This window comes from Oncorhynchus keta, unplaced genomic scaffold, assembly GCF_023373465.1.
Source record: "Oncorhynchus keta strain PuntledgeMale-10-30-2019 unplaced genomic scaffold, Oket_V2 Un_contig_473_pilon_pilon, whole genome shotgun sequence".
Taxonomy (NCBI): Eukaryota; Metazoa; Chordata; class Actinopteri; order Salmoniformes; family Salmonidae; genus Oncorhynchus; species Oncorhynchus keta.
Genome location: NW_026287935.1, coordinates 533,303 through 558,197, shown reverse-complemented (window position 1 = coordinate 558,197; position 24,895 = coordinate 533,303). Strand labels below are relative to the sequence as shown.

At 45.9% G+C, this 24,895-nt stretch overlaps 1 protein-coding gene and 2 long non-coding RNA genes across 6 annotated transcripts; 2 read left to right on the top strand and 1 right to left on the bottom strand.

Annotated features, from left to right (window-relative positions):
• The first annotated feature begins 2,227 nt into the window (after window positions 1-2,227).
• cstf1 (cleavage stimulation factor, 3' pre-RNA, subunit 1) lies at window positions 2,228-21,847 on the top strand. 2 transcript variants are annotated; one of them, XM_052509585.1, is made up of 7 exons: window positions 2,228-2,370; window positions 2,903-3,100; window positions 3,400-3,677; window positions 4,111-4,308; window positions 5,791-5,972; window positions 17,993-18,201; window positions 20,995-21,847. In XM_052509585.1, exons 2-7 carry the CDS (start codon window positions 2,932-2,934, stop codon window positions 21,252-21,254), a joined length of 1,296 nt encoding a protein of 431 aa, XP_052365545.1. In that variant the 5' UTR covers window positions 2,228-2,370; window positions 2,903-2,931; the 3' UTR covers window positions 21,255-21,847. The 2 variants fall into 2 exon arrangements, with proteins under 2 accessions (XP_052365545.1, XP_052365546.1); XM_052509586.1 differs by lacking the exon at window positions 2,228-2,370 and adding an exon at window positions 2,375-2,399.
• Window positions 15,621-17,416, top strand: LOC127924913 (uncharacterized). Its single transcript, XR_008119232.1, has 3 exons — window positions 15,621-15,635; window positions 15,958-17,162; window positions 17,267-17,416. It is a non-coding gene; the product is annotated as an uncharacterized LOC127924913 (long non-coding RNA).
• Window positions 17,112-17,949, bottom strand: LOC118378830 (uncharacterized). Of its 3 annotated transcripts, none has more exons than XR_008119231.1 (3): window positions 17,904-17,949; window positions 17,578-17,683; window positions 17,112-17,418 (listed from the first exon to the last, which is right to left on the bottom strand). It is a non-coding gene; the product is annotated as an uncharacterized LOC118378830 (long non-coding RNA). The 3 variants fall into 3 exon arrangements; XR_008119229.1 differs by having other exon boundaries at window positions 17,578-17,736; window positions 17,904-17,918; XR_008119230.1 differs by lacking the exon at window positions 17,904-17,949 and adding an exon at window positions 17,843-17,888.
• Window positions 21,848-24,895: the final 3,048 nt, after the last annotated feature.

Sequence of the window (24,895 nt, the reverse complement as noted above, 5' to 3'; positions counted from 1 at the left end):
CTTGCTCTGAGACCTTGAAGTAGTTGTTAAACAACAGCCACCCTGGAAGCATCGTGACGTCACCGATTGAAACGCTATTTAGCGTGCACCACCGCTAACTAGCTAGCCATTTCACATCGGTTACACTCGGTTTGACCTCCTCCTTTTCCACAGCAACCAGTGATCCGTGTCAACAGCATCAATGTAACAGTATAACTTCTGTCCCTCTCCTCGCCCCAACCTGGGCACGAACCAGAGACCCTCTGCACACATCAACAACAGCCACCCTCGAAGCATCGTTACCCATCACTCCACAAAAGCCGTGGCCCTTGCAGAACAAGGGGAACAACTACTTCAAGGTCTCAGAGCGAGTGACGCCACCGATTGAAAAGTTATTAGCGCGCACCACCGCTAACTGGCTAGCCATTTCACATCTGTTAAAAAGCACCCCACAACATGATGCTGCCACCCCGTGCTTCATGGTTGGGATGGTGTTCTTTGGCTTGCAAGCCTCCCCTTTTTCCTCCAAACATAACGATGGTCATTATGGCCAAACAGTTCTATTTTTGTTTCATCAGACCAGAGGACATTTCTCCAAAAAGTACTATCTTTGTCCCCATGTGCAGTTGCAAACCGTAGTCTGGCTTTTATATGGTGGTTTTGGAGCAGTGGCTTCTTCCTTGCTGAGCAGCCTTTCAGGTTATGTCTATATAGGACTCGTTTTACTGCGGATTTAGATACTTTGTACCGGTTTCATTCAGCATCTTCACAAGGTCCTTTGCTGCTGTTCTGTGATTGATTTGCACTTTCCGCACCAAAGTACGTTAATCTCTAGGAGACAGAACACGTCTCCTTCCTGAGAGGTATGATGGCTGCGTGGTCCCATGGTGTTTGTACTTGCATACTATTGTTTGTACAGATGAACATGGTTCCTGGGTCTTTTGATTTTCCCTGAGTTTGAAGGTAGGCCTTGAAAAACATTCACAGGTACACCTCCAATTGACTCAAATTATGTCAATTAGCCTATCAGATGCTTCTAAAGCCATGACATAATTTTCTGGAATTTTCCAAGCTGTTTAAAGGAACAGTCAACTTAGTGTATGTAAACTTCTGACCCACTGGAATTGTGATACAGTGAATTATAAGTTAAATAATCTGTCTGTAAACATTTTTGGGAAAAATTACTTGTGTCATGCACAAAGTAGATGTCCTAACCGACTTGCCAAAACTATAGTTTGTTATTAACAAGAAATTTGTGGAGTGGTTGAAAACGAGATTTAATGACTCCAACCTGATGTCAGTGATCTTCAGGTCGGAAAGTCGGAGCGCTAGAAAGATGCCAGAGTTTCTGACTTGGAACTACGAGTTGGATGACAGTTCAAAACTATTTTTCCCAGTTGGAGATGGCTGATGAATGGCTGATGAATGGCTGATGAATGGTTGATGAATGGCTGATGAATGGCTGATGAATGGCTGATGAATGGTTGATGAATGGCTGATGAATGGTTGATGAATGGCTGATGAATGGCTGATGAATGGCTGATGAATGGCTGATGAATGGCTGATGAATGGCTGATGAATGGCTGATGAATGGCTGATGAATGGTTGATGAATGGTTGATGGTTGAATGGCTGATGAATGGCTGATGAATGGCTGATGAATGGTTGATGAATGGCTGATGAATGGTTGATAAATGGCTGATGAATGGCTGATGAATGGCTGATGGATGGCTGATGAATGGTTGATGAATGGCTGATGAATGGCTGATGAATGGCTGATGAATGGCTGATGAATGGTTGATGAATGGTTGATGAATGGCTGATGAATGGCTGATGAATGGCTGATGAATGGCTGATGTTTTTTTTTTTAGTTGCCAGTTGTTTGGAGCACAGCAAAACAGAAATAAGAATGAATAGAAAGGCCATCTCCATTCAAGTCAGTGATGGCATAATGGGTGGACTGGCAGCCATTTTGAGTGTACCCATGCCAGAAAGTAAAAGCCGGAATTGCACCCTTCAATCTGTGCTGTGTGATTTGTTGAGTTAACACAATTTATATTAAATAAAACAAAAATGTAATTGCATGAGCCATCAGTTAGCATCCTTTGAATGAACATTCTACATTACCAGGTAAATCCAACATCAGTTGATAGAACATTCCAAACCATACCATGGAAATGATTGCAACACATTACCAGGCAGCCATTTTGAGTGTACCCGTTTGTTTACCAGCCAGGGTAAGAGCTTCTAATACGTTCTATTCATTGTAATTTCTATGGTCAAAACCCACGCCCCGTTACGTACCGACGCAAAGATGTGATACGTGATGCAAGTGACGCAGTTACGCAGCGCATGCTTTGTAACCCCAAGCGTCCCTTGAACCAAGGCAAAGGTATTTTTGCAACATTTGAAAGGTTTTATGTATGTAGCTAACGTTTCTTTAAGGTTGATACATTTTCTTGATATTATTGTTGTGTTATACATGATCGCAACCAATTAAACCAAGTTTTTAACCCGTTTGGTGCAGTCGTTGCTTGCACAATGTTGGGCTAGCTAGCTAGCAGTAGATAAGTTCAATCAATGCATTTTCATTTAACGTTATTTGATTTTACTTCCCTAAACTCGGTTGGTTATTATTGCAAACATAAGGTGCTTGTTAACAGTTTGTACGGTCTACGATTTATGTTTGTAATGTGAATGTTACGAATGGTTTTTGTCGTAGCTAGCTAGCTACAGCAGCTAATCTTACATTGTAGGTCCCGTTGGTATGCTAACGTTAGTCACTTAAGCAGCCAGTGGGCTTCCATAGTATTCGCATGATAGTTGAGCTTTCTTTGCTAGCTAGTTGAAGTTATAGAAGTTAAAAGTCCATAATAAAAACGTTTTTGATTTGTAGCAAATAATGATGACCATGTTTTGATCAGCCAAGTTCGTTGAAGAAGCCTGAGCGGAGATGTACCGTCCCAAACCGACGCTACGGGACCGACAGCACCTGTACCGGCTGATCATCAGCCAGTTGCTGTATGACGGTTACACCAACATCGCCAACAACCTCATCACGGAGGTGAAGCCACAGAGCGTCGTGTCGCCCTCTGAGAACCTCATGCAGCTGGCCAAGATAGGTGAGTGGGTAGTGGGTAGTGGACTAGCTGGTAGGAGAATACTAACTACATGTCTGCAGTGTTTTGGAACTATACTGATCCACTGATTCATCCATCCCGTCCTCCCAAGACATAGCGAATGGCGACAGTGTAGTTTGCTAGCTAAATGTCTGTAGTGTTGTGTCACTGTTTTAATCAACTGTATTGCTCCATTCACCCCCAGGCAAGGAGAATGATGACTGTGGTGCACAAGATGGCTCAATGTCTGCAGTTTGATCGGTTGTAAAACTGTATCTCTCCATCCAACCTCCTCTCTCCAGGCATGGAGAATGATGACAGTGCGGTGCAGTATGCCATCGGGCGGTCTGACACAGTGGCACCAGGCGTTGGCATCGACCTGGAGTTTGACGCTGATGTCCAGTCCATGTCCCCCGAGGCGTCTGAGTACGAGACTTGTTACGTGACGTCTCATAAGGGTCCCTGTCGCGTGGCCACCTACAGCCGGGACGGGCAGCTCATTGCTACGGGCTCCGCAGACGCCTCCATCAAAGTCTTGGACACAGAACGTATGCTGGCCAAGAGTGCCATGCCCATAGAGGTGAGACAGGGGGCTGACATAGTGGTCTTGAATTGTAAAGTGGTGTAGCCTGTATGGACATTGTTTTGCAAACAGTTTGAACATATTTACCTGCCATGTTGCATTATTCAAGTAGGTCAACTTGTGTACAACATGAGTGGGGAGATAATGTAGCCAGACAGATGGTGATGAATGAGGAAGTGGAGCAGGCTCTGCGCTTCGTTTTATAAAGGGGCTGCTCTGATAGACAGACTTGAGCCTCTCGAGACATTTGACAGACCGAATGTAACAAATTCTAGCACCGAAACTTTGTTTTTTGTATCGCAGGAGGGTACAGAAGTTTTGGTATACCATGCAACACTATGATAGAGACCTACCTGTATTTGTCTAATAAGAACGGTGTGCTGTAATAAGACCTAGGTGATCAGAACATTAATGTTCCTGTGTGTTCTAGGTGATGATGAATGAGACAGCCCAGCAGAACATGGAGAACCACCCTGTGATCAGAACACTGTACGACCACGTGGATGAGGTCACGTGTCTGGCATTCCACCCCACGGAACAGATCCTGGCGTCTGGGTCACGTGACTACACCCTCAAACTGTTTGACTACTCCAAGCCCTCTGCCAAGAGAGCCTTCAAACATGTACAGGTAACAACAGAGGCGGGGCCTTTGGACGGGTAGCAACAGAGGCGGGGCCTTTGGACGGGTAGCAACAGAGGCGGGGCCTTTGGACGGGTAGCAACAGAGGCGGGGCCTTTGGACGGGTAGCAACAGAGGCGGGGCCTTTGGACGGGTAGCAACAGAGGCGGGGCCTTTGGACGGGTAGCAACAGAGGCGGGGCCTTTGGACGGGTAGCAACAGAGGCGGGGCCTTTGGACGGGTAGCAACAGAGGCGGGGCCTTTGGACGGGTAGCAACAGAGGCGGGGCCTTTGGACGGGTAGCAACAGAGGCGGGGCCTTTGGACGGGTAGCAACAGAGGCGGGGCCTTTGGACGGGTAGCAACAGAGGCGGGGCCTTTGGACGGGTAGCAACAGAGGCGGGGCCTTTGGACGGGTAGCAACAGAGGCGGGGCCTTTGGACGGGTAGCAACAGAGGCGGGGCCTTTGGACGGGTAGCAACAGAGGCGGGGCCTTTGGACGGGTAGCAACAGAGGCGGGGCCTTTGGACGGGTAGCAACAGAGGCGGGGCCTTTGGACGGGTAGCAACAGAGGCGGGGCCTTTGGACGGGTAGCAACAGAGGCGGGGCCTTTGGACGGGTAGCAACAGAGGCGGGGCCTTTGGACGGGTAGCAACAGAGGCGGGGCCTTTGGACGGGTAGCAACAGAGGCGGGGCCTTTGGACGGGTAGCAACAGAGGCGGGGCCTTTGGACGGGTAGCAACAGAGGCGGGGCCTTTGGACGGGTAGCAACAGAGGCGGGGCCTTTGGACGGGTAGCAACAGAGGCGGGGCCTTTGGACGGGTAGCAACAGAGGCGGGGCCTTTGGACGGGTAGCAACAGAGGCGGGGCCTTTGGACGGGTAGCAACAGAGGCGGGGCCTTTGGACGGGTAGCAACAGAGGCGGGGCCTTTGGACGGGTAGCAACAGAGGCGGGGCCTTTGGACGGGTAGCAACAGAGGCGGGGCCTTTGGACGGGTAGCAACAGAGGCGGGGCCTTTGGACGGGTAGCAACAGAGGCGGGGCCTTTGGACGGGTAGCAACAGAGGCGGGGCCTTTGGACGGGTAGCAACAGAGGCGGGGCCTTTGGACGGGTAGCAACAGAGGCGGGGCCTTTGGACGGGTAAAGGTAACAACGTTCTCCTCTCAGATTGTCTGTTTGTGTAGACAGTGATGGGAGCTGGGGGGGTGCAGAACCATTAGAAAACAGGAAGTTGTGTTGAGTAGAGATATCAGGGATTTGGGCAGAACCTATAGAAAACGGGAACAGGCGTGCTGGCCTGGCGGGGCAAACCTGTGGTATCATATTACTACTTGGTGAGAATTGGCTTTTTATCACATAGTTAGTAAAATGTTGGTATTGTGACAATTCTCCTCTGAAAAGAATGTAATTGTCACCTTTTTGAGCCCAGCAGTTAGCAACCCTGGATTAGATATACTAACAGTAGTGTGTCTCTGTGTCTGCTCCCCACAGGAAGCAGAGATGCTGCGTGCCATCTCCTTCCACCCGTCAGGTGACTTCCTTTTGGTGGGGACACAGCACCCGACCCTCCGCCTCTACGACGTTAACACCTTCCAATGCTTCGTCTCCTGCAACCCTCTAGACCAGCATACTGACACCATCAGTGGAGTCAACTACAACCCTAATGCTAACAGGTAACCCCTGACCTCTAACCCTCTAGACCAGCATACTGACACCATCAGTGGAGTCAACTACAACCCTAATGCTAACAGGTAACCCCTGACCTCTAACCCTCTAGACCAGCATACTGACACCATCAGTGGAGTCAACTACAACCCTAATGCTAACAGGTAACCCCTGACCTCTAACCCTCTAGACCAGCATACTGACACCATCAGTGGAGTCAACTACAACCCTAATGCTAACAGGTAACCCCTGACCTCTAACCCTCTAGACCAGCATACTGACACCATCAGTGGAGTCAACTACAACCCTAATGCTAACAGGTAACCCCTGACCTCTAACCCTCTAGACCAGCATACTGACACCATCAGTGGAGTCAACTACAACCCTAATGCTAACAGGTAACCCTGACCTCTAACCCTCTAGACCAGCATACTGACACCATCAGTGGAGTCAACTACAACCCTAATGCTAACAGGTAACCCTGACCTCTAACCCTCTAGACCAGCATAATGACACCATCAGTGGAGTCAACTACAACCCTAATGCTAACAGGTAACCCCTGACCTCTAACCCTCTAGACCAGCATACTGACACCATCAGTGGAGTCAACTACAACCCTAATGCTAACAGGTAACCCCTGACCTCTAACCCTCTAGATCAGCATACTGACACCATCAGTGGAGTCAACTACAACCCTAATGCTAACAGGTAACCCCTGACCTCTAACCCTCTAGATCAGCATACTGACACCATCAGTGGAGTCAACTACAACCCTAATGCTAACAGGTAACCCCTGACCTCTAACCCTCTAGACCAGCATACTGACACCATCAGTGGAGTCAACTACAACCCTAATGCTAACAGGTAACCCCTGACCTCTAACCCTCTAGATCAGGTATTCCCAAACTGGGTGCAATGCTGTCGTGGGTACGCCGAATAAAAATGTCATTCACTTTTTTTTTCCTCCTTTTTAAAAAAAAATATTTTTCTTCACGTGTTCAAAAAGTCCATTGATATTTTCCAACGGGGCTATACATCTGGGTGAGGTTTTTTTCTCGCCTGAGTAACTTCGTTTCACTGCCAAAAATACAGTTAAACCATCCAGTGTTCAGCGTGTTCAACAACACAATGTCAAAAACAGGTAACCTAGTTAAATAATTAACATCCAATCACATTAACCGTTACTCATCCAATCACATTAACCGTTACTCATCCAATCACATTAACCGTTACTCATCCAATCACATTAACCGTTACTCATCCAATCACATTAACCGTTACTCATCCAGTCACATTAACCGTTACTCATCCAGTCACATTAACCGTTACTCATCCAGTCACATTAACCGTTACTCATCCAATCACATTAACCGTTACTCATCCAGTCACATTAACCGTTACTCATCCAGTCACATTAACACTCATCCAGTCACATTAACCGTTACTCATCCAATCACATTAACCGTTACTCATCCAGTCACATTAACCGTTACTCATCCAGTCACATTAACCGTTACTCATCCAGTCACATTAACCGTTACTCATCCAGTCACATTAACCGCGTACTCATCCAGTCACATTAACCATTACTCATCCAGTCACATTAACCGTTACTCATCCAGTCACATTAACCGTTACTCATCCAGTCACATTAACCGTACTCATCCAATCACATTAACCGTTACTCATCCAATCACATTAACCGTTACTCATCCAATCACATTAACCGTTACTCATCCAATCACATTAACCGTTACTCATCCAGTCACATTAACCGTTACTCATCCAGTCACATTAACACTCATCCAGTCACATTAACCGTTACTCATCCAGTCACATTAACCGTTACTCATCCAATCACATTAACCGTTACTCATCCAGTCACATTAACCGTTACTCATCCAATCACATTAACCGTTACTCATCCAGTCACATTAACCGTTACTCATCCAGTCACATTAACCGTTACTCATCCAGTCACATTAACCGTTACTCATCCAGTCACATTAACCGTTACTCATCCAGTCACATTAACCGTTACTCATCCAGTCACATTAACCGTTACTCATCCAGTCACATTAACCGTTACTCATCCAGTCACATTAACCGTTACTCATCCAGTCACATTAACCGTTACTCATCCAGTCACATTAACCGTTACTCATCCAGTCACATTAACCGTTACTCATCCAATCACATTAACCGTTACTCATCCAATCACATTAACCGTTACTCATCCAATCACATTAACCGTTACTCATCCAATCACATTAACCGTTACTCATCCAATCACATTAACCGTTACTCATCCAATCACATTAACCGTTACTCATCCAGTCACATTAACCGTTACTCTCTCACAGGAAACCTTCACTCTTGCACAGACATTTAGAAAAGAAACATGACAACTTGAAGAACAAGCCACTGGAGTTTTTCGAATGTGAATAAGTATGATTTTTGAGTAGTAAGACATGTATAAAAGCAACAGATACCATTAAGAAGGGGCTAGAAGCATCTTATACGGTGAGCTACCGAGTGGCTAAGACAGGCAAGACCCATACTATTGTGGATATGGCTAAGACAGGCAAGACCCATACTATTGTGGATAAGGCTAAGACAGGCAAGACCCATACTATTGTGGATAAGGCTAAGACAGGCAAGACCCATACTATTGTGGATAAGGCTAAGACAGGCAAGACCCATACTATTGTGGATAAGGCTAGGACAGGCAAGACCCATACTATTGTGGATATGGCTAAGACAGGCAAGACCCATACTATTGTGGATATGGCTAAGACAGGCAAGACCCATACTATTGTGGATATGGCTAAGACAGGCAAGACCCATACTATTGTGGATATGGCTAAGACAGGCAAGACCCATACTATTGTGGATATGGCTAAGACAGGCAAGACCCATACTATTGTGGATATGGCTAAGACAGGCAAGACCCATACTATTGTGGATATGGCTAAGACAGGCAAGACCCATACTATTGTGGATATGGCTCGGACAGGCAAGACCCATACTATTGTGGATATGGCTAGGACAGGCAAGACTCATAATATTGTGGATATGGCTCGGACAGGCAAGACCCATACTATTGTGGATATGGCTAGGACAGGCAAGACTCATAATATTGTGGATATGGCTCAGACAGGCAAGACCCATACTATTGTGGATATGGCTCAGACAGGCAAGACCCATAATATTGTGGATATGGCTCAGACAGGCAAGACCCATAATATTGTGGATATGGCTAGGACAGGCAAGACCCATACTATTGTGGATATGGCTAGGACAGGCAAGACCCATAATATTGTGGATATGGCTAAGACAGGCAAGACCCATAATATTGTGGATAAGGCTAGGACAGGCAAGACCCATACTATTGTGGATATGGCTCAGACAGGCAAGACCCATACTATTGTGGATATGGCTCGGACAGGCAAGACCCATACTATTGTGGATATGGCTCAGACAGGCAAGACCCATACTATTGTGGATATGGCTCAGACAGGCAAGACCCATACTATTGTGGATATGGCTCAGACAGGCATGACCCATACTATTGTGGATATGGCTCAGACAGGCAAGACCCATACTATTGTGGAGGATATCATTCTTCCTGCTGCTGAGGATATAGCTGGGGCAATGCTGGGGGAAAAGGCCCAAATAAACTATACAGACTATGTCTTCATCAAACAACACTATTTCATGATGCATCAGTGACATGGTAGGAGATGTTTGAAACAATTACTGCTTCGCATACAAGCCAGTGAATTATACGTGTTACAGCTGGATGAAGAAGACATCCTCTTGACACCAGGACAACAAGCGAGGATATAACATTTTTTTATTTTTAAGTATTGGACAGCTTTGACATCAAATGGACTTTGGTGGTCAAGATGTGTTAGTATCTGTACAGATGGCGCAAAAGCCATGACAGGAAGACCTAGTGGAGTGGTAACGTGCATGCAAGCAGTTGCTCCCGATTCCACTTGGGTACACTGCAGCATCCACCGAGAAGCTCTTGGGTCACTGCAGCATCCACCGAGAGGCTCTTGGGTCACTGCAGCATCCACCTAGAGGCTCTTGGGTACACTGCAGCATCCACCGAGAGGCTCTTGGGTACACTGCAGCATCAAGCTAGAGGCTCTTGGGTACACTGCAGCATCCACCGAGAGGCTCTTGGGTCACTGCAGCATCCACCGAGAGGCTCTTGGGTCACTGCAGCATCCACCGAGAAGCTCTTGGGTCACTGCAGCATCCACCGAGAAGCTCTTGGGTACACTGCAGCATCCACCGAGAGGCTCTTGGGTACACTGCAGCATCCACCTAGAGGCTCTTGGGTCCACTGCAGCATCCACCGAGAAGCTCTTGGGTACACTGCAGCATCCACCGAGAGGCTCTTGGGTACACTGCAGCATCCACCTAGAGGCTCTTGGGTACACTGCAGCATACACCTAGAGGCTCTTGGGTACACTGCAGCATCCACCGAGAGGCTCTTGGGTACACTGCAGCATCCACCGAGAGGCTCTTGGGTACACTGCAGCATCCACCGAGAGGCTCTTGGGTACACTGCAGCATCCACCGAGAGGCTCTTGGGTACACTGCAGCATCCACCGAGAGGCTCTTGGGTACACTGCAGCATCCACCGAGAGGCTCTTGGGTACACTGCAGCATCCACCGAGAGGCCCTTGGGTAGACTGCAGCATCCACCGAGAAGCTCTTGGGTACACTGCAGCATCCACCGAGAGGCTCTTGGGTACACTGCAGCATCCACCTAGAGGCTCTTGGGTACACTGCAGCATCCACCGAGAGGCCCTTGGGTACACTGCAGCATCTACCTAGAGGCTCTTGGGTACACTGCAGCATCCACCTAGAGGCTCTTGGGTACACTGCAGCATCCACCGAGAGGCTCTTGGGTACACTGCAGCATCCACCGAGAGGCTCTTGGGTACACTGCAGCATCCACCGAGAGGCTCTTGGGTACACTGCAGCATCCACCGAGAGGCTCTTGGGTCACTGCAGCATCCACCGAGAAGCTCTTGGGTCACTGCAGCATCCACCGAGAGGCTCTTGGGTACACTGCAGCATCCACCGAGAAGCTCTTGGGTCACTGCAGCATCCACCGAGAGGCTCTTGGGTACACTGCAGCATACACCTAGAGGCTCTTGGGTAGACTGCAGCAGCCACCTAGAGGCTCTTGGGTACACTGCAGCATCTACCGAGAGGCTCTTGCTGCCAAGGAAATGCCTGACAGCTAGAAAGATGTTTTGGCCCCTGAAACATTGTGTATTTTCTGCGTTATGCAATGATATAGGCAGTGACCATGTAACGCTTTTACAACATACAGAAGTGTGCTGGTTATCAAGGGGCAAAGTATTGACACGTATTTTAATTGAGAGACGAGTTTAAAGTTTTCTTCACTGACCATCATGTTCACTTGTCTGACCGCTTGATGATGATGAGTTTCTCACACGACTGGCCTGTCTGGGTAATGTTGTTTCTCACACGACTGGTCTGTCTGGGTGATGTTGTTTCTCACACGACTGGTCTGTCTGGGTGATGTTGTTTCTCACACGACTGGTCTGTCTGGGTGATGTTGTTTCTCACACGACTGGCCTATCTGGGTGATGTTGTTTCTCACACGACTGGCCTGTCTGGGTGATGTTTTTTCTCACCTGAATGATCTGAATCTAGGATTACAGGGACTCTCCACAACTATATTCAATGTGCGGAACAAAATTGAGGCTATGATTAAGAAGTTGGCGCTCTTCTGTCTTCATTAACAAGGACAACACACAGGTCTTCCTGTCCGGTTCATAAACATTGAACATGTTATCAAAGACCAGATTTAAACTGAGAATAGTCTGAATAGTGAAAATATGATCACTTGATGAGAGAACAGCGTGTGCAGCCTGGGGAACAGAGCACAAGCCTTTTTAGTGACTTTGTCAAATCCTCATTCAGCCCACTACACTATATTTACAGGTGTATGTGGGTCCCTCTTCAAGTTAGTGGATTCTGCTATTTCAGCCACAGCCGTGGCTGACAGGTATATACAACCGAGCACACAGCAATGCCATCTCCATAGACAAGCATTGGCAGTAGAATGGCCTTACTGAAGAGCTCAGTGACTTTCAATGTGGAAGCAGAAATGTCGAGGAGCAACAATGGCTCAGCCGCGAAGTGGTAGGCCACACAAGCTCACAGAACGGGACTACTGTCCTCGAGTGTGACTGTCCTCGGGTGTGACTGTCCTCGGGTGTGACTGTCCTCGGGTGTGACTGTCCTCGGGTGTGACTGCCCTCGAGTGTGACTGCCCTCGGGTGTGACTGCCCTCGAGTGTGACTGCCCTCGAGTGTGACTGCCCTCGGGTGTGACTGCCCTCGAGTGTGACTGCCCTCGGGTGTGACTGCCCTCGAGTGTGACTGTCCTCGGGTGTGACTGCCCTCGGGTGTGACTGCCCTCGGGTGTGACTGCCCTCGGGTGTGACTGCCCTCGGGTGTGACTGCCCTCGGGTGTGACTGCCCTCGGGTGTGACTGCCCTCGGGTGTGACTGCCCTCGGGTGTGACTGTCCTCGGGTGTGACTGTCCTCGAGTGTGACTGTCCTCGGGTGTGACTGTCCTCGGTTGCAAAACTCACTACTGCCCCTGGAAGCAATGTCAGCACAAGCACTGTTCGTCGGGACCTTCATGAAATGGTTTTCCATGCAGCCACACACAAGCCTAAGATCACCACACGCAATGCCAAGCGTTGGCTGGAGCTGTGTAAAGCTCGCTGCCTTTGGACCCTGGAGCAGTGGAAACGCTTTCTCTGAGGTGATGAATCACGCTTCACCATCTGGAAGTCCGACGGATACATGTGGGTTTGGCGGATGCCAGGAGAAGCGACCTGCCCCAATGCATAGTGCCAACTGTGAAGTGTGGCGGAGGAGGAATAATGGTCTCGGGTTGGTTTTTTTTTAATGATTCTTGCTAGGCCCCTTAGTTCTCGTGAAGAGAGATCTGGGTTTGGGGAAGGCCCTTTCCTGTTTCAGCATGACAATGCCCCCGTGCACAAAGCGAGGTCCATACAGAAATGGTTTGTCAATCGGTGTGGATGATCATTTATAATTAGAAAAACCGTTATCCTTTTTATCCCTAATTTGGTGATATATTATTATATTATATATTATTATTATTATTATTATTATTATTATTATTATATTCACTTGGCTCATCGCTACACCTCCCCAACGGGCTTGGGAGAGGCAAAGGTCGAGTTATGTGTCCCTCGAAACAACCTGCCAAACCACGCTTCTTAACACTTAAGCCAACTGCATCAATGTGTTGGGAGGAAACGCCGTTCAATTGACGACTGAAGCCAGCTTGCAGGTTCCCGGCCCGCCACAAGGAGTCGCTAAAGCGCAATGAGCCAAAGAAAGCCCCCTGGCCACACCCGAACGACACTGGGCCAATTGTGCACCGTCCTATAGGATTCCCGGTCATGGCCGGCTGTGACAGCCTGGGATCAAACCCCAGTCTGTCTTGACACCTCAACACTGTGATGCAGTGCCATAGACCGCTGCGCCACTCGGGAGGCTGTGGTGTGGAAGAACTTGACTGGCCCGCTGCACAGAGCCCTGACCTCAACCCCATCAAATCTTTGATGAATTGGAACGCCGACTGTGAGCCGGGCCTTATCACCCAACATCAGTACCCAACCTCACTAATACTCTTGTGGCTGGATGGAAGCAAGTCCCCGCAGCAATGTTCCAACATCTAGTGGAAAACCTTCCCAGAATAGTGGAGGCTGTTATAGCAGCAAAGGGGGGTCCAACTCCATATTAATGACTTCCCAGAAGACTAGGGGCTGTTATAGCAGCAAAGGGGGGGACCAACTCCATATTAATGCCCATGATTTTGAAATGAAATGTTCGATGAGCAGGTGTCCACATCACAATCGGTATGGCCGATTAATTAGGGCCGATTTCAAGTTTTCATAACGATCGGAAGTCTGTATTTTTGGGCGCCGTTTTGCCTATTTATTATTATTTTTTACACCTTTATTTAATCTTTATTTAACTAGGCAAGTCAGTTAAAAACACATTATTATTTTCAATTCCGCCCTAGGAACAGTGTGTTAACTGCCTTGTTCAGGGGCAGAACGACAGATTTTCACCCTGTCAGCTTGGGGGATCCAATCTTGCAACCTTACAGTTAACTAGTCCAACGCAACAACGACCTGCCTCTCTCTCGTTGCACTCCACAAGGAGACTGGCTGTTAGGCGAATGCAGTAAGCCAAGTTAAGTTGCTAGCTAGCATTAAACTTATCTTATAAAAAAACAATCATAATCACTAGTTAACTACACATGGTTGATGATATTATCTAGCGTGTCCTGCGTTGCATATAATCTGACTGAGCATACAAGTATCTGAGTATCTGACTGAGCGGTGGTAGGCAGAAGCAGGCGCGTAAACATTCATTCAAACAGCACTTTCGTGCGTTTTTGCCAGCAGCTCTTCATTGTGCGTCAAGCATTGAGCTGTTTATGACTTCAAACCTATCAACTCCCGAGATGAGGCTCGTGTGACCGAAGTGAAATGGCTAGCAAGTTAGCGTGCGCTAATTGTCGTTGTTGCTGGTTCGAGTTCAGGGAGGAGCGAGGAGAGGGACGGAAGCTATACTGTTACACTGGCAATACTAAAGTGCCTATAAGAACATCCAATAGCCAAAGGTTAATGAAACACAAATGGTATAGGGGGAAATAGTCCTACATTTCCTATAATAACTACTTATATGGCACATATTTTACATGGAACAAATTCTACTTTTACTTCTCCAACACTTTGTTTTTGCATTATTTAAACCAAATTCAACATGTTTCTTTGTTTACTTGAGATTAAATTGATTTTATTGATGTATTATATTAAGTTAAAATAAGTGTTCATTCAGTATTGTTGTAATTGTCATTATTACAAATAAATAAATAAAATCGGCCGATTTTAAATCGGTATCTGCGTTGAAAAATCATAATCAGTCGACCTCTAGTCTACATGCTTGTGGTCATGTAGTGTATCTTTTGATTTCTAAGACATTCTAAGGTTCGTATTATTCACAACTAAAGTTACCATGCAAGTCTAAATCTAGCATTGAGGACCAGTTTCAAGTCATCACTTTTATGCTCAACGTAGCCACTTCATATAAGTACTCGCCCCGGGAATGGGGAAAAATATCCTCTTTTATTCAGCTAAGTTTAATTTTCTCATTCTATAAAATAATGGCAATATCTTGTCTGCTAAATGAACAGGTCTACAGTCTATAGCCAGATAACATACAGTATCTAGTCTGAAAAATGAACTAGTCTACAGTCTATAGCCAGATAACATACAGTATCTAGTCTGATAAATGAACTAGTCTACAGTCTATAGCCAGATAACATATGGTATCTAGTCTGATAAATGAACAGGTCTACAGTATCTAGTCTGATAATATACATTATCTAGTTTGATAAATGAACTAGTCTACAGTCTATAGTCAGATAACATATGGTATCTAGTCTGATAAATGAACAGGTCTACAGTATCTAGTCTGATAACATACAGTATCTAGTCTGATAAATGAACAGGTCTACAGTCTATAGCCAGATAACATACAGTGTCTAGTCTGATAAATGAACAAGTCTACAGTCTATAGCCAGATAACATACAGTATCTAGTCTGATAAATGAACAAGTCTACAGTCTATAGCCAGATAACATACAGTATCTAGTCTGATAAATGAACAAGTCTACAGTCTATAGCCAGATAACATACAGTATCTAGTCTGATAACATACAGTATCTAGTCAGATAACATACAGTATCTAGTCTGATAACATACAGTATCTAGTCTGATAAATGAACAGGTCTACAGTCTTTAGCCAGATAACATACAGTATCTAGTCTGATAACATACAGTATCTAGTCAGATAACATACAGTATCTAGTCTGATAAATGAACAGGTCTACAGTCTTTAGCCAGATAACATACAGTATCTAGTCTGATAAATGAACAAGTCTACAGTCTATAGCCAGATAACATACAGTATCTAGTCTGATAACATACAGTATCTAGTCTGATAAATGAACAAGTCTACAGTCTATAGCCAGATAACATACAGTATCTAGTCTGATAACATACAGTATCTAGTCTGATAAATGAACAAGTCTACAGTCTATAGCCAGATAACATACAGTATCTAGTCTGATAAATGAACTAGTCTACAGTCTATAGCCAGATAACATACAGTATCTAGTCTGATAACATACAGTATCTAGTCTGATAAATGAACAAGTCTACAGTCTATAGCCAGATAACATACAGTATCTAGTCTGATAAATGAACAGGTCTACAGTCTATAGCCAGATAACATACAGTATCTAGTCTGATAAATGAACTAGTCTACAGTCTATAGCCAGATAACATACAGTATCTAGTCTGATAAATGAACAGGTCTACAGTATCTAGTCAGATAACATACAGTATCTAGTCTGATAAATGAACAAGTCTACAGTCTATAGCCAGATAACATACAGTATCTAGTCTGATAAATGAACAGGTCTACAGTCTATAGCCAGATAACATACAGTATCTAGTCTGATAAATGAACAGGTCTACAGTATCTAGTCAGATAACATACAGTATCTAGTCAGATAACATACAGTATCTAGTCTGATAAATGAACAGGTCTACAGTCTTTAGCCAGATAACATACAGTATCTAGTCTGATAAATGAACTAGTCTACAGTCTATAGCCAGATAACATACAGTATCTAGTCTGATAAATGAACAGGTCTACAGTCTATAGCCAGATAACATACAGTATCTAGTCTGATAAATGAACTAGTCTACAGTCTATAGCCAGATAACATACAGTATCTAGTCTGATAACATACAGTATCTAGTCTGATAAATGAACAAGTCTACAGTCTATAGCCAGATAACATACAGTATCTAGTCAGATAACATACAGTATCTAGTCTGATAAATGAACTAGTCTACAGTCTATAGCCAGATAACATAGCTGGCCAACTCATATTCTGTTCTTCTGAAATACATTTTCTTCATATAGTGTTTCTTTAGACCTGCCTAAAATAAATAAATTAGTTTATTGTGATGGTGTTTAATCAGGTGATTTATTAGACTTGAAAATGTAGCTGTTTATAAGGTGCATCATCAGCTTGAATGGAGGCCTGGAGATGATCAACATGTTTATGTTCATTAATGGTCAATTACCGTGAGACTGGCAGTCTTCTGCTTGACAATAACCAGCTGACAGAATATAACTGCCACAGCCCTTAGGTCCCCAACACATGACCTTAACCCTGACAGAATATAACTGCCACAGCCCTTAGGTCCCCAACACATGACCTTAACCCTGACAGAATATAACTGCCACAGCCCTTAGGTCCCCAACACATGACCTTAATACTGACAGAATATAACTGCCATAGCCCTAAGGTCCCTGACCCATGACCTTAACCCTGACAGAATATAACTGCCACAGCCCTGAGGTCCCCAACACATGACCTTAACCCTGACAGAATATAACTGCCACAGCCCTGAGGTCCCCAACACATGACCTTAACCCTGACAGAATATAACTGCCACAGCCCTTAGGTCCCCAACACATGACCTTAACCCTGACAGAATATAACTGCCACAGCCCTTAGGTCCCCAACACATGACCTTAACCCTGACAGAATATAACTGCCACAGCCGTTAGGTCCCCAACACATGACCTTAACCCTGACAGAATATAACTGCCACAGCCGTTAGGTCCCCAACACATGACCTTAACCCTGACAGAATATAACTGCCACAGCCGTTAGGTCCCCAACACATGACCTTAACCCTGACAGTGTCAACAGGTGGGTTCACTAGACTGGCTCAGTCCCTGACCCATGACCTTAACCCTGACAGTGTCAACAGGTGGGTTCACTAGACTGGCTCAGTCCCTGATCCATGACCTTAACCCTCTGCTCATTCTGTCTCCAGCTATGTGACGTGCAGTAAGGACGGCAGTATCAAGCTGTGGGACGGCGTGTCTAACCGCTGTGTGATGACGTTTGATAAGGCCCATGATGGGGCGGAGGTCTGCTCCGCTGTCTTCTCGAAGAACTCCAAGTACGTCCTCTCCACCGGGAAAGACTCTGTCGCCAAACTGTGGGAGATCTCCACTGGGCGCCCCCTGGTCAAATACACAGGTAACCTCTTACCCAAACCCCTTACCACAGACACTAGCCTTAACCCCCCCACCTCCCCCCCCAGACACTAGCCTTAAACCCTTACCTATCTCCCCCTAAGATGAGTGTGATTGAGGAATAGACAGGGAGAGGGGCTGAGGTGTTCTGGGGTGGTGTCGACTGGTCCTTCTGTAGCTCAGTTGGTAGAGCATGGCGCTTGTAACGCCAGGGTAGTGGGTTCGATTCCCGGGACCACCCATACGTAGAATGTATGCACACATGACTGTAAGTCGCTTTGGATAAAAGCGTCTGCTAAATGGCATATTATATTATATTATAATCGGTATGGCCGATTTAATTAGGGACGATTTCAAGTTTTCATAACAATCGGTATTTTGGGGCGCCGATTTCTGTTTTTTTTTTAAATATATATCTTTATTTATTTTTATCTGTTATTTAACGAGGCAAGTCAGTTAAGAACATATTCTTATTTTCATTGACGGCCTAGAAACTGTGGGTTAACTGCCTGTTCAGGGCAGAACGACAGATTTTCACCTTGTCAGCTCAGGGTTCCAGTCTTGCAACCGCACAGTTAACTAGTCCCACGCTCTAACCACTGCACTCCACGAGTAGCTTGCCTGTTGCGCGAATGTAGTAGACGCCAAGGTAAATTGCTAGCTAGCATTAAACTTATCTTATCAATCATAATCACTAGTTAACTACTAATCCAGTTTAGCAGGCAATATCAACCAGGTGAAATTGTCATTTCTCTTGCGTTCATTGCACGCAGAGTCAGGGTATATGCAACAGTTTGTGCTGCCTGGCTCATTGCGACCTAATTTGCCAGAATTTTACGTAATTATGAAATAACATTGAAGGTTGTGTAATGTAACAGAAATATATTTAGACTTAGGGATGCCACCCGTTAGATAAAATACCGAACGTTTCCGTATTTCACTGAAATAATAAAAGTTTTGTTTTCGAAATGATAGTTTCCGGATTCAATCATATTAATGACCAAAGGCTTGTATTTCTGTGTGTTATTAAAGTCTGATTTGATAGAGCAGTCTGACTGAGCAGCAGCAGGCCCGTAATCATTCATTCAAACAGCACTTTTGTGCGTTTCGCCAGCAGCTCTTCACAAGCACAGCGCTGTTTAAGACTTCAAGCCTATCAGCCTAATGGCCGGTGTAACCAATGTGAAATGGCTAGTTAGTTAGCTGGGTGTGCGCTAATACTGTTTCAAACGTCACTCGCTTTTAGATTTGGAGTAGTTATTCCCCTTGCGCTGCAAGGGCCGCGGCTTTTCATGGGTAACGATGCTTCGATGGTGGCTGTTGTCGTTGTGTTCCTGGTTCGAGCCCAGGTAGGGGCGAGGAGGGGGACGGAAGCTATACTGTTACACTGGCAATACTAAAGTGCCTATAAGAACATCCAATAGTCCAAGGTTAATGAAATACAAATGGTATAGAGGGAAATTGTCCTGTAAATACTATATTAACTATAACCTAAAACCTCTTACCTTGGAATATTGAAGTCTCATGTTAAAAGAAACTACCAACTTTCATATGTTCTCATGTTCTGAGCAAGGAACTGAAACGTTAGCTTTTTATCATGGCACATATTACTTTCTTCCCCAACACTTTGTTTTTGTATTATTTAAACCAAATTGAACATGTTTCATTATTTATTTATCTGGGGTGGTGTTGGTTGAGTCAGGACAAAGAGAGGAGGTCTGGGGTGGGTTGAGTCAGGACAAAGAGAGGTCTGGGATGGGTTGAGTCAGGACAAAGAGAGAGGTCTGGGATGGGTTGAGTCAGGACAAAGGGAGGAGGTCTGGGGGTGGGTTGAGTCAGGACAAAGAGAGGTCTGGGATGGGTTGAGTCAGGACAAAGAGAGAGGTCTGGGATGGGTTGAGTCAGGACAAAGAGAGAGGTCTGGGATGGGTTGAGTCAGGACAAAGAGAGGAGGTCTGGGGTGGGTTGAGTCAGGACAAAGAGAGAGGAGGTCTGGGGATGGGTTGAGTCAGGACAAAGAGAGGGGAGGTCTGGGGATGGGTTGAGTCAGGACAAATAGAGGAGGTCTGGGGATGGGTTGAGTCAGGACAAATAGAGGTGGTCTGGGGATGGGTTGAGTCAGGACAAAGAGAGGAGGTCTGGGGTGGGTTGAGTCAGGACAAAGAGAGGAGGTCTGGGGTGGGTTGAGTCAGGACAAAGAGAGGAGGTCTAGGGTGGGTTGAGTCAGGACAAAGGGAGAGGAGGTCTGGGGTGGGTTGAGTCAGGACAAAGGGAGAGGAGGTCTGGGGTGGGTTGAGTCAGTACAAAGAGAGAGGAGGTCTGTGTGGGTTGAGTCAGGACAAAGGGGGTCTGGGATGGGTTGAGTCAGGACAAAGAGAGGAGGTCTGGGGTGGGTTGAGTCAGGACAAAGAGAGGAGGTCTGTGTGGGTTGAGTCAGGACAAAGGGGGGTTTGGGATGGGTTGAGTCAGGACAAAGAGAGGTCTGGGATGGGTTGAGTCAGGACAAAGAGAGAGGAGGTCTGGGGTGGGTTGAGTCAGTACAAAGAGAGAGGTCTGTGGATGGGTTGAGTCAGGACAAAGAGAGAGGAGGTCTGGGGTGGGTTGAGTCAGGACAAAGAGAGAGGTCTGGGGTGGTGTTGGTTGAGTCAGGACAAAGAGAGGTCTGGGGTGGTGTTTTGTTTGAGTCAGGACAAAGAGAGAGGTCTGGGGTGGTGTTTTGTTTGAGTCAGGACAAAGTTACTCTGATGTGGAATCATTCTTGTCCATAACTTATCCCTGTGTGACTTCCCCCCGTCAGGTGCTGGTCTGAGTGGTCGCCAGATGCATCGTACCCAGGGTGTGTTCAACCACACAGAGGACTATGTTCTGCTGCCTGATGAGAGAACCATCTCTCTATGCTGCTGGGACTCCCGATCTGCAGAGAGGAAGAACCTTCTGTCCCTGGGTCACAACAACATCGTCCGCTGTATCGTCCACTCCCCCACCAACCCAGGGTTCATGACCTGTAGTGATGACTTCAGGGCCCGCTTCTGGTACAGACGTACTACCACCGACTGAGACCCCTCTGTTGTACCTCTGACCCCTCTGTACCAACACACTACCACAGAGCCCAAACAAAATCCCTCACCACTGAGGAAACCCCCATTGACGACGACTCCACAGCCAAACGGCTCCTTACCTGACACTGGACAGCATCAGGGTCCTGCAGCCTCAGACGTTACAACAAACCGTGTCTTAGTTGACTACCCTGCCTCCATCTTGGACTGGATTTCAGTGGCGCTAGTGGAGTCTTTCTGATGACTCTGTAATGGCTTGTCATGACTGTAGTACCCAGGTATGACAGCCAGGCGGCCGTGTTTGACCAGTGAGTTTCTATCTGGGCCTGGTTTCACCATGGTGGGGAGCCATGTTGGTAGAGAACACAGCTGATTGGCCGGCTGATTACATGAACAGCGTTGTTGGGAATAGTAATCATTAACTAATCTTCTAGATATTTTGAAGACCGTGAGCAACATGCTCAGTAATACGTTTCTTTAATCGTTTGGTAAAACAACTCTGTCGTTGAGTTTGTGGTTTTCCCCTTTTTGTTTTGGTCTTTCTGATGTTTCACATTTTTATTAAAACATTGAATAAAATACGTTTTCCTGTCAGTTCTTTGACTCGAAATTGGTCTTGAAAATCTTAAGACTTAAATGTTCTAGTATATAGTTAAATGTTTTATAGTATAGAAATATGCACTGTTGTTCTATAGCACGCCTGGTAATTATTTTCCATGGAGGGTCACATTAGAATATATTTTTGCCCAGAATCGCGCGGCAGGAAGCCTAGTGGTTAGAGAATGGACTAGTAACCGAAAGATCGAGTCCCCGAGCTGACATGGTACAAATCTTTTGTTCTGCCCCTGAACAAGGCAGTTAAACCCACTGTTCCTAGTCTAGTTAACCCATTGTTCCTAGGCTAGTTAACCCATTGTTCCTAGGCTAGTTAACCCATTGTTCCTAGGCTAGTTAACTCATTGTTCCTAGGCTAGTTAACCCACTGTTCCTAGTCTAGTTAACCCATTGTTCCTAGGCTAGGTAACCCACTGTTCCTAGTCTAGTTAACCCATTGTTCCTAGGCTAGTTAACCCATTGTTCCTAGGCTAGTTAACCCATTGTTTCTTAGGCTAGTTAACCCATTGTTCCTAGGCTAGTTAACCCATTGTTCCTAGGCTAGTTAACCCATTGTTCCTAGTCTAGTTAACCCACTGTTCCTAGTCTAGTTAACCCATTGTTCCTAGGCTAGTTAACCCATTGTTCCTAGGCTAGTTAACCCATTGTTCCTAGGCTAGTTAACCCATTGTTTCTTAGGCTAGTTAACCCATTGTTCCTAGGCTAGTTAACCCATTGTTCCTAGGCTAGTTAACCCATTGTTTCTTAGGCTAGTTAACCCATTGTTCCTAGGCTAGTTAACCCATTGTTCCTAGGCTAGTTAACCCACTGTTCCTAGGCTAGTTAACCCGTTGTTCCTAGGCTAGTTAACCCACTGTTCCTAGGCCAGTTAACCCACTGTTCCTAGGCTAGTTAACCCACTGTTCCTAGGCTCAGTTAACCCAATGTTCTTAACTAGGCTAGTTAACCCACATTTTCCTAGGCCAGTTAACCCACTGTTCCTAGGCCAGTTAACCCACTGTTCCTAGACCAGTTAACCCACTTATTCCTTTTTTAACACCAGTTAACCCACTGTTCCTAGATTTATTTTAACCCACTGTTCCTAGACCAGTTAACCCACTGTTCCTAGACCAGTTAACCCACTGTTCCTAGACCAGTTAACCCACTGTTCCATTTAGACCAGTTAACCCACTGTTCCTAGACCAGTTAACCCACTGTTCCTGACCAGTTAACCCACTGTTCCTAGGCCAGTTAACCCACTGTTCCTAGGCTAGTTTCATCCAAAATGTCTGTTCACAGACCAGTTAACCCACTGTTCCTAGGCCAGTTAACCCACTGTTCCTAGAGCCAGTTAACCCACTGTTCCTAGGCTAGTTAACCCACTGTTCCTAGACCAGTTAACCCACTGTTCCTAGACCAGTTAACCCACTGTTCCTAGACCAGTTAACCCACTGTTCCTAGACCAGTTAACCCACTGTTCCTAGACCAGTTAACCCACTGTTCCTAGACCAGTTAACCCACTGTTCCTAGACCAGTTAACCCACTGTTCCTAGACCAGTTAACCCACTGTTCCTAGACCAGTTAACCCACTGTTCCTAGACCAGTTAACCCACTGTTCCTGAGGCCAGTTAACCCACTGTTCATCTGAGGCCAGTTAACCCACTGTTCCTAGACCAGTTAACCCACTGTTCCTAGGCCAGTTAACCCACTGTTCCTAGACCAGTTAACCCACTGTTCCTAGACCAGTTAACCCACTGTTCCTGACCAGTTAACCCACTGTTCCTGAGGCCAGTTAACCCACTGTTCCTAGGCCAGTTAACCCACTGTTCCTAGGCCAGTTAACCCACTGTTCAGACTAGGCCAGTTAACCCACTGTTCCTAGGCTAGTTAACCCACTGTTCCTAGGCCAGTTAACCCACTGTTCCTAGACCAGTTAACCCACTGTTCCTAGGCCAGTTAACCCACTGTTCCTAGGCCGTCATTGTTATTTTCAATGTGTTCTTAACTAACTTGCCTCGTTAAATAAAAATACATTTAAAAAATCATATTACAGGATTATACATGTGTATGACTGACAGATATATCTACTGTAAATCACGTCCAGATATGCTACTTATTTGACTTTTTAACATGCACAGAAATAAACCATGTTCTCCTTGTGGTAGGTATTTATTATTAAAATGAACTACATGGGAGGCGAAGTACACTGTGCATTCAGCACCACGGACAGGACTCTTGGTAACGGGTAGTTATGCACAAAAACACAAGAGAGAGAGAGCTCAACATTACATTTAAACTACTCATTGTGAGGTGTTACGTCTCTGATGGGCATTGACTAGAGCAGTGAAGGCAGGTATAGTTTCTGAAACTGCTCAGGATTGTTGAGAGGTGAGTAGTCAGTGATAGAGAACAGATTTGTGCCTTGACAGACTATGTTTCATCACTGAAAATGTCTTCACATACAACAGACTAGTTGACCCAAACAGTACAAACATCTTCTGAGCATGACTCTAATCTTTGGAACAGCTTTGTTCATCGAGAGACTCATAGAAGCTCGTCAGTGGCATTGTTTTGAATAGTTCTCTAAGATGGATCAGCTCAAGTTGCAGGTCAGTGGGAGCGTGGTCCACATTGAAGGTGAAAGGAGAGGAAACCAACAGCATGTCATTTTCCAACACTTTGAAAACTCACCGCTCAAAGAGACACAGCTGGTCGTCTGATAGGGAACAGACTAGTAGTGGGGGAGATTGTTGTCATCTGATAGGGAACAGACTAGTAGTGTTGGAAGGTGGGGGAGATTGTTGTCATCTGATAGGGAACAGACTAGTAGTGTTGGAAGGTGGGGGAGATTGTTGTCATCTGATAGGGAACAGACTAGTAGTGTCATCTGATAGGGAACAGACTAGTAGTGTCATCTGATAGGGAACAGACTAGTAGTGTCATCTGATAGGCAACAGACTAGTAGTGTCATCTGATAGGGAACAGACTAGTAGTGTCATCTGATAGGGAACAGACTAGTAGTGTCATCTGATAGGGAACAGACTAGTA